The sequence below is a fragment of the Peromyscus eremicus genome, chromosome 8a, assembly GCF_949786415.1.
Source record: "Peromyscus eremicus chromosome 8a, PerEre_H2_v1, whole genome shotgun sequence".
In the NCBI taxonomy this organism is placed as follows: domain Eukaryota; kingdom Metazoa; phylum Chordata; class Mammalia; order Rodentia; family Cricetidae; genus Peromyscus; species Peromyscus eremicus.
In genome coordinates, this window is record NC_081423.1 from 60,519,673 (window position 1) to 60,534,414 (window position 14,742).

At 39.5% G+C, this 14,742-nt stretch overlaps 1 protein-coding gene across 1 annotated transcript in view; it reads left to right on the top strand.

The window, feature by feature from the left end:
* Window positions 1–14,742, top strand: part of Ssh2 (slingshot protein phosphatase 2) — a 235,608-nt gene that overhangs the window by 184,209 nt on the left and 36,657 nt on the right. The window contains exons 5-7 of the mRNA XM_059271250.1: window positions 1,670–1,791; window positions 9,374–9,442; window positions 10,478–10,543. Coding sequence (XP_059127233.1) covers window positions 1,670–1,791; window positions 9,374–9,442; window positions 10,478–10,543 — 257 coding nt within the window. The remainder of the gene's footprint in view (window positions 1–1,669; window positions 1,792–9,373; window positions 9,443–10,477; window positions 10,544–14,742) is intronic.

The window sequence follows — 14,742 nt, forward strand, 5'->3', positions numbered from 1 at the left end:
GCCAATCAAGAAACAATGAGTCCTTCATCCAGACTGACCTCCTGTCTCAAACCTCTGCCTGCTTCTCATTAGTTCACTCTTTCCTGTAGTCAGTGTGGATTCTTTCCCTCTCAAATTTTTCAGTATAAACATGTGGTGGTTTGAGTAAGAATGTTTCCTATAGGCTCAGGTATTTGAAAACTTGGTACCCAGTTTGTATTTTGTCTGAGAAATTAGTCATGCCTAACTAGAGGAAGTTCATGGGGAACAAACTTTGAGGGTTTATAGCCTCTGTGCTTCCTGCTTGTGGACAGAAATGGGATCTGAGCTTCCTTGCTTTAGCTAACTGCTGGCATACGTCCCCCATTATGGACTCTCGTTCTGGAACCCTAAAGCCTAAATCAGCTCTTCCTTCTATGAGTTACAAAAAGTAACTATTACAATATGCTTTCACTCTGAGGCCCAGCAGGCATGTTTCCATCTGCTACCTCACTTCCCTGCAGGTGGTTGAAAAACTTACCCATAGATAAGATCCTTCTCTGTAATGGCTCAATAGGCCTTTTATTTCAGAGAACCCTCAGTATCAAGTTTTGGCTTAAAATGATTTAGAGGATTTTAGTTGAGGATAGGCCAGGGTGATGGTATATCACTTGGGAGATGGTAGAGGATGAAAAACCCAGTTAGATGTCAAGGAGTATCGAGTAGGGATGATGTAGACTCCAGATAAACAAATTTAGTGGGGGTTCTTGCTAAAGTTTAATTTTGCAAGTAATTGCACAGATAGATCTAGGACATAGTCCAAGAGCCTAACTAAAGCTTGGTGAAACAAAGACTCTTTACCAGGAGAAACGGATTTGATAAGAATGATTATTACCTTACCCTAAAGCTTGTGGAGATAGGTAAGTACATATAGATACATAGACTATATAAGACAGAGAAATACATATATATTTTTATAAAGTATTATGTATATAGTTTATAATATATATGAGTACTATATATTTCAATAAAATACACATCTATAGCATTTTGAGTTTGACCAACTTAATGTATATTTATAGTGACTTATATACTTATTCTGTATATAATGTTCATTTTATTTTTATTGAAAATAAATTTTTTCATATAAAATATTCTAATCACAATTTCCTCTCCCTCATCTCCATCCATCCAACTCCACACCTTCTTTCTCTCTCTTTAAAACAAATCAGAATAAATGAAAAGAAAAAACAATGAAAATGCACAAGAAACACAGACATGCACACACAAAAAAGAAATCAATGAAAACACAAAATCAGAAACCATAATACAAGCAAAAGACCAGTTAGGTTAAGTTTTGGTTTTTTTTTTTTTTAAATTAAAAAAAAAAAGCCTAAACAAAAGCAATATGAGATTCCCACACACAAAAAAAAAATCTACAAAAATACCATTGAGTCCTGCCTTAAGTGTGGTTTGTATACCCAGTTATAAGATTCTTAAAACAACATAGGTATTATTATATACCCCCCATTAATTTAGTATTATATCAAAGATTTTATAGTTAATATTTGAGTTGAATTTTGAATTTAGGTCTCCCAACTATCACCTTTTTTGCCTTGGTAGCATGCTATGAGATGCTGGTTTAAAAAAAAAATTAAATGATTTAAAAATTCTCTAAATTCCTTGTTTCTTTGTTATCTGTTGACCTCAGGCTGTAAGATTGGAAAGTACTTACCAAAATCGAACACGCTATATGGTGGTGGTTTCAACTAATGGTAGACAAGACACGGAAGAAAGCATTGTCCTGGGAATGGATTTTTCTTCTAATGACAGGTATGGTACCATTAAAAAATGGGGGAGGAGCATGAAAACTACCTTTTAATTAACCTAGTATAGTTATTTGAACTATTACAAAAATGTCTTGCATAATTATGCTTTTAAAATTCAAAATAAAATTAAACAAGAAGGTAAGAGGATGAAGGGTGTGTATGTGTGTGTGTGTGTGTGTGTAGACCAGGCTGGCCTCAAACTCAGAGATCACCCTGCCTCTGCCTCCCAGGTGCTAGGACTAAAGCTGTGAGTCACCATGCCCAGCTTGTATTCTTGATATATGTCTTGGTCACTGTTGTATTGCTGAGAAGAGAAACCATGACCACAACAACTCTTATAAAAGAAAGCATTTAATTGGGACTTACTTACAGTTTCAGAGGTTTATTTAGTCCATTATCATTATGGCAGGGAGCATGGCAGCACTCAGGCAGACATGGTGCTGGAGAAGTAGCTGAGAGTTCTATATCCAGATCCATAGGCAGCAGGAAGAGAGAGCCACTGGGCCTGACTTGGGCTTTTGAAACCTCAAAGCCCACCCCCGAGTAACTCATTTCTTCCAACAAGACCACACCTACTCCAACAAGGGCCATACCTCCTAATCCTTCTCAAGTAGTACCACTTCCTGATGACTAAGCAAGTATATGAGCCTATGGGGGCCATTCTTATTCAAACCACCACAATATTTATGTTTATGGAATGATTGACATATATATGTATATGAAAGTGTCACAGTAAAACCCATTATCTTTTATAGTGAGTATGTGGTAATGAATTTTAAGTTAAATAATTCATGACAGCCTGAGGAGATGGTTCAGTTAGTTAAGTATTTGCCATGCAAGCTCAAGTACCTGAATTCAATCCCTAGCATTGGTGAAAAATCTAGGTACAGCAGCATGTGCCTATAATCCCAGCACTGAGGAAGTGGAGACAGAGTAATCCCTGGGACTAGCTGGCTGACAGATGGCCAGCCAGGGAGCCAACCTAGCCAAATCTGTGAGAACCAAGTTCAGTGAGAAACTATGTCTCTAAAGTGAAGAGCAATTGAGGAAGTTACCCAAGGTTGATGTCTGACCTCCACATGCACCCCATAAACATATGAACACATGTACACACACACATAGACAGAAAAATCAAGGCATAAAACTAGAAAATAAGTCTTGGCCATGATCTTCAAAGACAAGCACACTTGCTAAATGTCTTCGGCTATTTCTAATTTACTATTTTTATTCCTTATCTTTCCCATTACTAGGTACTAATGATAATAATTAAGCAAATCAGGGAAATGTTGTTTTTTCCTGTTAGTCTAATTCTTTCCATCAGTGATTCTCTACTTTGGTAATCCCAGGGTACATGCCTTTCTTGGTAATGTACCAATGGTCCTGGGTTAAAAAATCAGGTGTACTTTGCTTCCTGTAGTTAAAGATACCTCTGACAGAACCTAGATTTTTGTTGTTGTTGTTTTGAGGCTTTTGGGGGTTGTGTCCTAAAGGCTTAAGGCTTTTCTGTTCTATTTTTCTACTCTTTCTGAAGAACCTTTGGGAAGACTATGGAATGTGGCTGCTAAGCAGATCTTTACACTCTGAGATAATAAGCCTCAGGAAATCCTGTCAGATGTCTCAAACCATGACTTCCTGGTTCAGGACTAGAATGGAATTGTGCAGTAGCTAGGAGTGTGACCCAGGCCTGGGGAAATTTATCCACCAAAAAAAAAAAAAAAGAAAAGAAAAGAAATGTTTGTAGCAGGATTGCTAGCGAGTCTCATTGTCCTGATTTTGTAGAGAGGCAGGGAGATCCCAGGATCACTAGAAAGTTTCCAAAACCAACCTTTACCCTAGTTTGTACATAGAAGTTGTCTTGGTTTGCTTTGTGTTGCTGTGATAAAGCTCTGACAGAAACAGACTTGATGAGATAGCTGAGTGGGTAAATGCACCTGCTGCCCAGCCTGACAACCCAAGTTCAGGTCCCTGAGACCCACATAGTGGAGAGAACCAACTCCCTCAAGTTGTCCTCTTCCAACCTCCAACATGCTACCCCATGCACACAAAACAAAATCATTAAAAACAACTTGGGGAGGAAAGATTTCAGCTTACAGGTTACAGTCCAACGTCAAGGGGAGGCAGGGCAAGAATCTAGAGTCAGGAACTGAAGCAGAGACCACGAGACCAATGCTGCTTGCTTACTTGCTCCCAGGCTCACATGCCCACAATAGGCTAGCACCTTCTGCATCAATTAGCAAGCAAGAAAATGCCCCTATAGACAAGCTGACAGACTAATCCAATCAAGGCAATTATTCAGTTGAGTTTCATTCCCACTTCCCAGGTGTGTCAAGTTGATTTTTTAAAAAATTAAATAAATAAATAAATAAATAAATAAATAAATAAATAAATAAATAGGACAGAGGTCAACTTGGGGAATGACTTCTGAGTTCATAAAGATGACAAGGTTAGAGCTGTGAACTTGTACTCCAGTTACAGCATTTACTTATATGCTCTGAATTGACAGAGGCTTGGCAACAGCTTGTAGGAAATTTCCTCTTGAAGTTTTGACTTCTGATGTTTTTCCTAAATAACAGGCCTTTTAGTAAGAAAGTACTTGCTTTGTGAGAATAGTGGCATGCTCCAGTAATTCCAGCACTCCAGAAACAGAGTCAGGAGAATTGCCAAGAAGTTGAGGCCAGCCTGGTCTATGTAGTAAGTTTCAGGCCATCCGGGGCTATATATAACAAGATTGTCTCAAGGAGGAGGAAGTAGGAAACTACCTATGTTTCCACATTGGAATTTTATGATCTCTGATTTGGACTTTTACCTGTCTGGACCTATAGTGTCTAGTACATTTGCCACTAGACACCTGTAGCTTTTTAAGTAAATAAAGACTAAAATAATGATATATTTAAAAAATTTTCTTTCATAACTAGTCACATTTCATATACTTAGTAGTCATGTGTGATGAATGGCTCCCATATGGGACAGCACATGTGTACAGAATATTTCCATTATTGCAGGAAATTCAGTTAGACAGAATTACTGTGGCCATGTTTCCTTTGTTTAGTTCCCCCGACCCCTCCCTTGAAAACCTGTAGATGCCAGGCATGGTGATGCACGCCTTTAGTCCCAGCACTCTGGAGGCAGAGGCAGGAGGTTCTTTGTGAGTTTGAGGCCAGCCTGATCTACAGAGTTCCAGGACAACCAGGGCTACAAAGAGAAACCCTGTCTAAAAAAAAAAAAAAAAACAAAAAGAAAGAAGACAAAAGGAAAAGAAAACCTAGGAAGGAACTACAAGTGCATGGAAACTTGAGCTGAGGCTTCCTTCCCCTGGAGACTGGAGGCAGTAACTACAGATTCTGACTCCAGAGTGTGAACCACCAGATGGCTGGGCGGACTTTCCATGGGTGCCTAGTAATTTATCCTCAGCAAATCACATCAGTTTGTTCTGTTAGTCTATCTGGATCATACCTGACAGATGCCATTGCACTGATCAAATTTTAGTGTCTCAGAAACAAACTGGGACATGAAGAGCTAGAAATGAGTTTCTTTTTGTTAAGCCTAGCATTGTAAAATCTTGTTTGTCTTCTGTTTGAGTGAACCTGTGAACAGTAAAAGAAAGGCTTTGACCTCAGAATACTAGTGCTCAGTTCCTCTCAGTTACTTTTAAAGGAATTCGTATCATTTCATATATCCAGATATGAAAACAACAGTGTTTTAAAACAATATTAAATCAGCCGGGCAGTGGTGGTGCACACCTTTAATCCCAGCACTCGGGAGGCAGAGGCAGGCGGATCTCTGTAAGTTCAAGGCCAGCCTGGTCTACAGAGCGAGCTCCAGGACAGGCACCAAAACTACACAGAGAAACCCTGTCTCGAAAAAAAAAAAAAAAAAAAGGAAAAAGGAAAAACCAAACCAAATCAAAACAAACAAAAACACTATTTAGTCAAAGTAGAAGCCAGATTGTTTGATAAGTACAAGGTAGTAATGTTGTAGCCAATTCATTTAGCTTATTTTGAGAACTGTACCAAGTTACAAAGTATCCTAATAATACATTGTAACCTTGTTTTTCAAAATATACTACATGTGCTTCAGGTTATAAAATAGCAGAACTTTTGTGCTTGTTTGTTGCTCCTCACCTTACCCCACCCCTTGGGAAAGATTCTCACTATGAAGCCCAGGATTTCCTTGAACTCAAAATTCTCTTGCCTCAGTCTCCTGAGTGATGGAATTATATACGTGTATCACCATATCCAACTCTGGGGTTTTGTTGTTGTTTGTTTAGGGGTGTGTGTATGTGTCTAAGCACATGCATGTGCAAACACCACATGCATTGGAGGTGCCCATGTAGGCCAGAAGAATGTTAGATCCCCTGGAGCTGAGTTACAGGCAGTTGTAAACTGCCTGATCTGGTTGCTGGGACCTGAATTCAGGTTCTCTGCAAAAACAACAAGCACTATTAGCTAATGAGCCATCTCTCTGGCCTCTGGTTTTTGATTGTTGCTGTCGTTTCTATGTTGGTTTGATTTTAGGTGGTTGGGGTGGTTGGGGTTTTGGTTTTGTTATAGCTTTTTTGTTTGTTTTGTTTTGGTTTTTGGTTTTGGGGGGTTGGTTTTGTTTTTGTTTTTGAGACAGGGTTTCTCTGTGTAGCTTTGACGCCTTTTCTGGAACTCACTCTGTAGCCCAGGCTGGCCTCAAACTCACAGAGATCCGCCTGCCTCTGCCTCTGCCTTAGTCTTGCCTCTCTGGAGTGCTGGGATTAAAGGCATGCACCACCACCTCCCCTCCCGGCGAAACACCTACTCATAATGGGTCTTTAATTCCAGTAGCTAAAATTGAAATTGAATGCGTCAGAGTTTGGTGCACCTGTGTTTTAAATTATAATGTCTCCTTGATTCCTTGAATAACTGTTAGAGAGGGATCTTAAATATTTATATTTTCTTTCTCCTTCTGGGTTTTTTTTTTTTTTGATGGGGGCTGGGGGAGCCAGGGAGAGCAACAGGGTGCCACTCTATAAGCCAATGCCTGAAACATACTCTAACTCAGACTGACCTTGAGCTCACAATCATCCTGCCTCACCCTCCCATGTACCTTGTGTCACCATGCCTAGCTTTATTCTAAATCTTCTTTTAAAGATTTGTTTTCTTAATTTTATTTTATGTGTATGGGTGTTTTGCCTGCATGTATGTCTGTGCATTGTGTGAATGTAGTGCCCACAGAGGCCAGAAGAAGGTGTTGGATCCTCTGGAATTAGAATTATAGATAGTTGTAAGCTGTTATGTGATATCTTTTTAAATTAAGATATATCATCCTCTCCCTCCTTTCCTCCTTCTAACCGCTTCCTATGATGATAGGTTCTATTACCTATGTTTAAAGATAAAGAACCTAAGGCTGAGAGGAGTTAAGTAACTGGTCAGAGGCGTTCCAATACCAAAAGAGATCAAATCCAGACATTTTGACATAGTAGATACTTACTAAATAGAAATTATTATTGTTTAGGCACCCTTATATATGCTTTTATACATGTGATTGATCTTAAAACAATGCAATAAAGGTTATTTTGTCCCTCTTTTATAGATGAAGAGACCAACACAAAGCAATTAAGTAACTTGTTTAAGACTGCATAGTTAAAGGCTGAGGTGTAGCTCAGAGGCAGAGAGCTCTTATCTAGCGTGTACAAGGCCCTGGGAGAAAGATTGTTACTAGAACTCAGTTTCAGAGTCCATCTGACTAAGAGCCCATGATCTTAACCACTCCGTGTCCCACTCCCACACCGTGTTCTTTCTGCTGTACTGCTGTCTCTAGACATATTGGCAGGGAGCAGATGAAGGATCCTTTGGAAAATGACCAGAAGCAGGAAGTAGTTTAAGACATATCCTTAGAAAGGGGCAGAAGAGATGGCTAAGCAGAATAAACATTTTTCTTGCAGAGGACCCAAGCACACTTCCCAGCATCAACAGTGGTTGCCCATAACTCTAGCTCCAGGAGATAAGAAGCCTCTGGCCTCCACAGGCATCTGCACTCATGTGCACATGCCCACACACAGATATGTGTACACATTCATGTATCTTCAAAAAGATTTCTTGTGTGTGTGAGATAAAAGTCTTATATGTTACCCTGGCTGGCCTGGAACTTACTGTTGTAGAGTAGACTGGCCTCACAAAGATCTGCTGCCTCTGCTTCCCAAGTACTGGAATTAAAGGTGTGTGCTACCATACCAAAAAAAAAAAAAAACTAAAAACTTTAAAGATCCTGAAGAAGAGAAAGGGACAAAAATGGTAAAGGTTGTCCAGAGAAGTGGAGTCACAGAGCATACAATAATTGGTCAGGAGGCCAGGACTCCCTGCACTAGCCTATTCTATTCGCTTAGAGCCAGTTTCCTTTCTAAGCTGATGTGTAGCTGACCCCAGGGCCTCACAAGTACTCTACCACTGAGTTGCAACCCCCAGAACCTGGAGCAGTATTTTAGTATGCCATAGTAGGACCACCCTTTTGTTGATTGCTGATGTCTCTATTCTACATTTCAGCCATGCTAGGTCAGTACATAGCATTATTTTGTCAGGTGTGGTAGCATGTAATCTCAAGGTAGAGAATGCTGAGACAAGAGAATTTGGAGTTCAGGGCCACTCTGGACTACACAGTGAGACTCTCTTAAAATAAACAAAATAGGACTGTGGAGAGGTGGCTCAGCAGTTAAAAGAGTACTGGCTACTCTTCCAGAGGACCCAGGTTCAATTCCCAGCACCCATATGACAGCTCACAGCCATCTGTAACTCCAGTCCCAGCGGATCCAACACCCCCTTCTGGCTTCCACAGGTACCAGGCATACAAATGGTTCACAGAAATACATGCAGGCAGAATACACATAAAATAAAAATAAAATTTAATAAAATGTTTTTAAATCTCATTTAAACACATATATACACACATACAAGACTAAGTACTCTTTCATTTAAATTGTATTTTTTATTTCTCTAACTTAATAACAATCTGGGTATTCCTAGTGTTTAGTAAATCTTAGAATTGAACAAGTCACTTATTCCAAGATATTGAGCAATTAGCAATAGTTCTTGACGTTAGAACTAGTCCTTGAGGGCAGCTGTGGTGGTGCGCACCTGTAATCCCAGCACTTGGGAGGTGAAGGTTGAAGGATCAGGAGTTCAAGGCCAGCCTCTGCTTTGTTGTGCGTTTGAGGCCAGCCTGGGCTGTATGAGACTTTGTTCATGCCTCTTAACCCCTGAAAAAATAAAAAGATATAATGCTTGGAATTGAGTTGGATTTTGTATCCTGGGTTGAGACCTACCAAATGCAAGTCAGCAGTAATTACTTGGATTTTTTAAGATAGTAGCTACTTATAAGACAATACGGGAAGTTCAGTCAATAAATTTTCTTTGTCAAATATATAAGGAATAGCTGGCCATCCCTTTTAAAGAACTCCTGAGAACATGTACGGGATTAATAGTATTATGATAGAAATTTCTCTACTCTAACATTGATGACACATTTTATTGCTTGGAGGTTTATCCCTGTGTTAAAAGTTAATAAATGGTGACTGCTTCCTAGGATAACAGGAAGTAACTTAATGATTATTCCTTGTCTTGCAGTAGCACTTGTACCATGGGCTTAGTCTTGCCTCTCTGGAGTGATACCCTAATTCATTTGGATGGTGACGGGTAAGAGCTTTCTCTTTCTTCCTCCTCCCACAGAAAGCAGAGGGGTGTGGGCTCATCTCAGTCTTAGTGGCTCATTCATTCAGCTGAATGGGAGGCTCAGTGTGCCCAATTGAACTGACATGTCGGCAGCTCAGTGAGGCCTTTTAAACTGCCGTTTTGTAAGTAGAATAAAGTACAACTTGCCAGGGTCTCTCACTTCTGTTCTTCTAAGCTGACTATGGTAGGAAGCCAGACAAAGAAGTAGTAGTTTGTTGGCTCACCCTTTAATGTGAACATGTGGGACTGCTCTTGCAGTGTTCTCCCTGAGGATGATGTGTTCTGTTTCAAATAACCTCTGTGGCTTCTGCCAGCTGTCAGCCTGCTGTGTAACCCCTTTCCTGAGCCAGTTCCTTCCAGTCAGCCACCCCCACCTCCTGGTGTTTTTAGAATGTGTTCCCAAGAGACCGAAATGTTTACTCCAATTTATAAACCCAGGTCAGGTTTGCTATGAATCAAAAGACTTCCAAATAGAAATATATATCAGGACAACTTAATTTTGCCTAGTAGATAAAGTCAATTTATTGATGCTTTTTTTTCTTTAAATTTATTTTTGAGAATTTGTTGTTGTTGTTGTTGTGGTACTTTTGAGAATTTTATAATGAGTACTGTATTTATATAATTCTCACCCTCCCCCAAACTCCTCTTACGTTCTCCCACTTCCTCTCAAATTTATGACTACTTCATCTTGAATTATTATTTCATGCATATGTATATGTAACTACAGCTTGCTGAGTTCCTTTAGTATTGCTCATATATGTATGTGTTTAGATATGACCTCTTGGAACTGGATTACCTAGCAGATAATCCTTGTCCCTGGAGAAGGCCGATTGTCCTTCTCTCAGCTGCCATGTTGGAACTTTTCAGTCACATCCTACTTCTAGTTAACTTCCAGATGACACACTGATTATTTCTTCTATTTAATCTGTCAGCTGGTATAGCAAACCTGAAATACCTGACCTTATTTGTGGACTTTTGTCTGTTCTCTTTTGCTCTTAGTGGGTTCAGCGTATCAACAGATAACAGAGTTCACATATTCAAACCAGTATCTGTGCAAGCAATGTGGTAAGATGGCTTTTGATATCTCTATAAAACCATGTTGTTTTTTTAAAGTAGTTCTACAAAAAAAAGTTCTTTAACATTATTAAAATAATGCTTTGTGAGAGAAGTAGAATTTGAAATGATACAATTCCCTATTTATATACATACTGTATATGTAGAGGATTTGTGTATGTGTGTGCGATCTGTGTGGTAACCATAATTAAAGGTAGCCTAGAAATGCAGTTTTTACAATGTCACAGTGGAAAGCTTTGTACATTCGTGAAAAAGTGAAATTCAGAGGTAATTTGGGGCTTTAGAAGAGATGCTAATGGGTTAGAGAATGTGTTAGAACTGTGTTTCACACTGACCATGCTTAGTGTGAGAGCCAAGTCTAGACATTTTACTGCTATACACTAGCTTTTTTGATTTCCTAAGATAGTCAGAGATAGCCTTGACAGAGTTGCATTGTAGATAGATACATTTCCTTTTAAAGTACTGACAGTTGTTTGTGTAATGCAAATAAAGCCTAAAGAAACCATTGTTAATTACCATCCATGTACTGACACTTTCAAGTTATTCACTGTGTTCCAGATGTTTCACATGGCTTGTATTTAATCATTAAACTGGTGCCGCACAATAGTGTTGTTAGCACCCTGTTGTGGATGAAAGAACTGAGGCATTGCAAGGGTTACATGTCTGGCCTAAGAGTATCTTGTTTATTTAGATAGAATAGACTCTTGTTCACTCATCTAAAAAATGATCTAATATAACCAGGGAATAATGAGACTTTCGGCTCAGTAGTCTTTAGCTTCTGGGGACTGAAATAGTTCAATCAGTAAAGTGTCATGCAAGCATAAGGATCTGAATTCAGATCCCTAATGCCCATGTAAAAAGCCAGGCACAGCAGTGCTCATCTGTACCCGTGTCACAGAGAATTGGGGAAGAAAAGGGATGGGGGACAGGCAAATCCCTGGAACTTGCAAGCCTGCCAGTCTAGCTAAGCCAATGAGATCCAGATTCAGTGAGACCTTATCTCAAATAATTAGATGGACAGCAACTGAGGAAGACATACAACATTGACCTCTGACCTACTGGAGCATACACATACATGTGCACACACAAATCTGTTCATATGCAGTCAGACCACACACATACACACACACATACACACACACACCAACAACAACAACAAATAAATAATAAATAAATTTCTGCTTCTCTTTCCACTGCCTGTCCTATAGTAGAAGTCCCCCATACTGAGCAGAATGGAGATAAGGCAAACAAAAGAAGAAGTGAAATAAGTCTGGGAATAATCTAACCCTGCATAACGGAAGCGATAGGATTAGGTGTGTAGAATCCTCAGTGTCACTACACAGGTGACTTTCTTATGCAGTAATTAAGGTGGGCAGGGTTTTAGATGAGCTTAGACCACAGTTATAGATTTAGAGCATAGTTCACAGGTGAACCTTCATAGAAAATTTAATGATCTCCTTTGACTAATACTCAGTTAAAAGTAGCTAACCTGTCTATCCCATGGGTACCAGTAGGATGACAGTACTTTCAGATACATTTTGAGGAGGCAGACAAAGCAGCCTTAATTCAAGTAATATCTCAGATCAAGAATTGATGTTTAAAGTAAACTCACTAGTCACAGTTCTTTTTTAAGAATATTGAATTGAAAGTCATAGGAGAGAAATAGTAGTGATGTGGACCCAAGCATTGTTGAGACCAGGTGTTTCCCTAACTGGACCCTAGCGACTGTGGCCTCCACTCCTACAGGCAGCCGTTGTATCTGAAGCAGCTAACACTGAGTGTATTGTAGGGCAGTTCAGCAGACTCTGTGAGGTATGATTATAAAGCATACATTTCCAAATGAAGAGAGCATGGGTGGAATCACTGGAATGAAACTGAAATTCTCTGAGCATTTGCCTATTTTGAGTACTAGGAAACAGTTTAGGGGACTGACAGAGGCTCAGTCAGGTAAGTGTTTGCTACACAAGCCTGGAGACTTATTCAATCTGCAATATCTACTTTAAAAAAGAAAAGGAAAAGGAAAAAAATGCTAGAGACAGGCAAATCTCTGAAGCTCATTATCCAACTAGCCTAGCCAAATTGATTAGCTCTAAGCTCAATGAGAAATTCTTTCTAAAAAAAAAAAAATGAGGCAAGGGATTGAGGAAGACACCCAACATTGACATCTGGCTTCATGCAGGAGCACACATGCACAAATGCCCACGTAAATTCACACAAATGTGTACGCATATATCTACCTCACGTACACACTCCAGAAATAAAACCTGAGGTTATATTTTTAAAATACTTTTTAGAGAGTCTACAACTTCTTTGTTTTTTTAATTTATTATTTTTATGTATATGTGTATGTGTATGCCTGCATAAGTTTGCATGCACCATGTGCACCATGACCCAAGGAGGCCAGAAGGCGGTGTCGAATCCCCTGGAACTGGAGTTACTGGCCATTGTGAGCCACCTTGTAGGTGCTAGGAATCCAACCCAGGTCCTCTGCAAGAGCAGTAAACGCTCTTAACTTCTAAGCCATCTCTCCAACCCCTACAACTTTGTTTTGTTTGTTTTAAATCTAGCCCAGCATGGGAACACACATCTTAATCCCAGTATCTAGAAGGCAAGAGGATCAGAGGGTCAGGAGTTCAAGGACAGCCTTGATTATATAACAAGTTCGCAGCTAGTCTGGGCTACCATGAAACCTTGTCTTTAAAAAAAATTTTTTTTTTAATAATTAAAAGTAACTGGTGGGTTACCTTAACTAAACTAGTGTTAAGGGGGAAAAAAATTTATGGGGCTGGAGAAATGGCTCATCCATTAAGAGCATTTGTTGCTCTTGTAGAGGACCCAGGTTCAATTCCCAGTACCCACATGGTGGTTCACAACCATCTGTAAATCCAGTTGCAGGCGATCAACTCCCTCTTCTGACCTCCAGGCATGCACATGGTGCACATATGTACATGCAGGCCAAACACTCAACACATAAAATAAAATGAATAAATCTAATTTTAAAAAACTAACTCAAAGCCAGGCAGTAGTGGCGCATTCATTTAATCCCAGCACCAGAGAGGCAGAGGCTGGTAGATCTCTGAGTTCAAGGCCAGCCTGATCTACAGAGTGAGTTCCAGGACAGGCAGGACTACACAGGGAAACCCTGTCACAAACAAACAAACAAGCCCCCCCCAAATAAGCCTTTAATTCAATTAGCTATTTTTCAAAAAGTTTATATGATATAAAATTGACATGGACTTAAAGAATAGATTCAGACATTGGTAGAAGAATAAACTGGAGTAACCTTTTTGGAGAGTGATTTGCCAATATTCCTTATCATTTTTAATGTAGTAATTATAAAAATTTACTCTGAGATTATAAAAATGGATAAAGATTTTAGCTATAAGGAATGTTTGTTGGGATTCTAGTAATAACAATAGAATTTAAATGCTTGAAAACTGGGAATCAGTTAAATTTTTGGCACATGCGTGTAATTGACTATTAAATAACCATTAAATTTTAATGATTACAAAATGATCTGGTTAAAACTGAGCATTGAGACACATCCCCTGTATTCCCAGGACTCGGGGAGTGGCAGGGGTGGAGACAGTAGATGTTCTAAGTTCAAAGTCCTAGTGAACTCTACAGTGAGTTCCAGGTCTAGGATACATGAGAGCCTGTCTCAAAAAAAATATAGTTGGAGAATATTGAAGTCAGATGTTGATGACAGGCTGTAAAGGAAAAGAGCAAGTGCATATGCAGAAGTACATGATACAGCCATACAGTTTTTATTACAGCCTGTGAGTAGACCAAGGAATTGGAAAGAGTAGCTCCAAACTTGAATAGTGATGCTAGGATTACATGATATTCCTGACATTATTTTGTTTGTTTATTTTGTGGCACTGTGAATCAAACTCGGTGCCTCCTGCACACTACACAAGCACTATAGAACTAGTTATGTTTTGGTTTTGGTTTTGGTTTTTTGAGACAGGGTCTCTCTACATAGCTCTGACTGTCATGGAACTCGCTCTGAAGACCAGGCTGGCTTCAAACTCAGAGATCTGCCTGCCTTTGCCTCCTGACTGCTAGGATTAAAGGCAGATGCCACCATGTCTGGCTAACTATAGAACTTTTTCAAAATGAGCATGTAAGATCACTTGAAACGGCTTAGTAGGTAAAGGCACTGTCCACCAAGACTGAGAGTCTGAGTT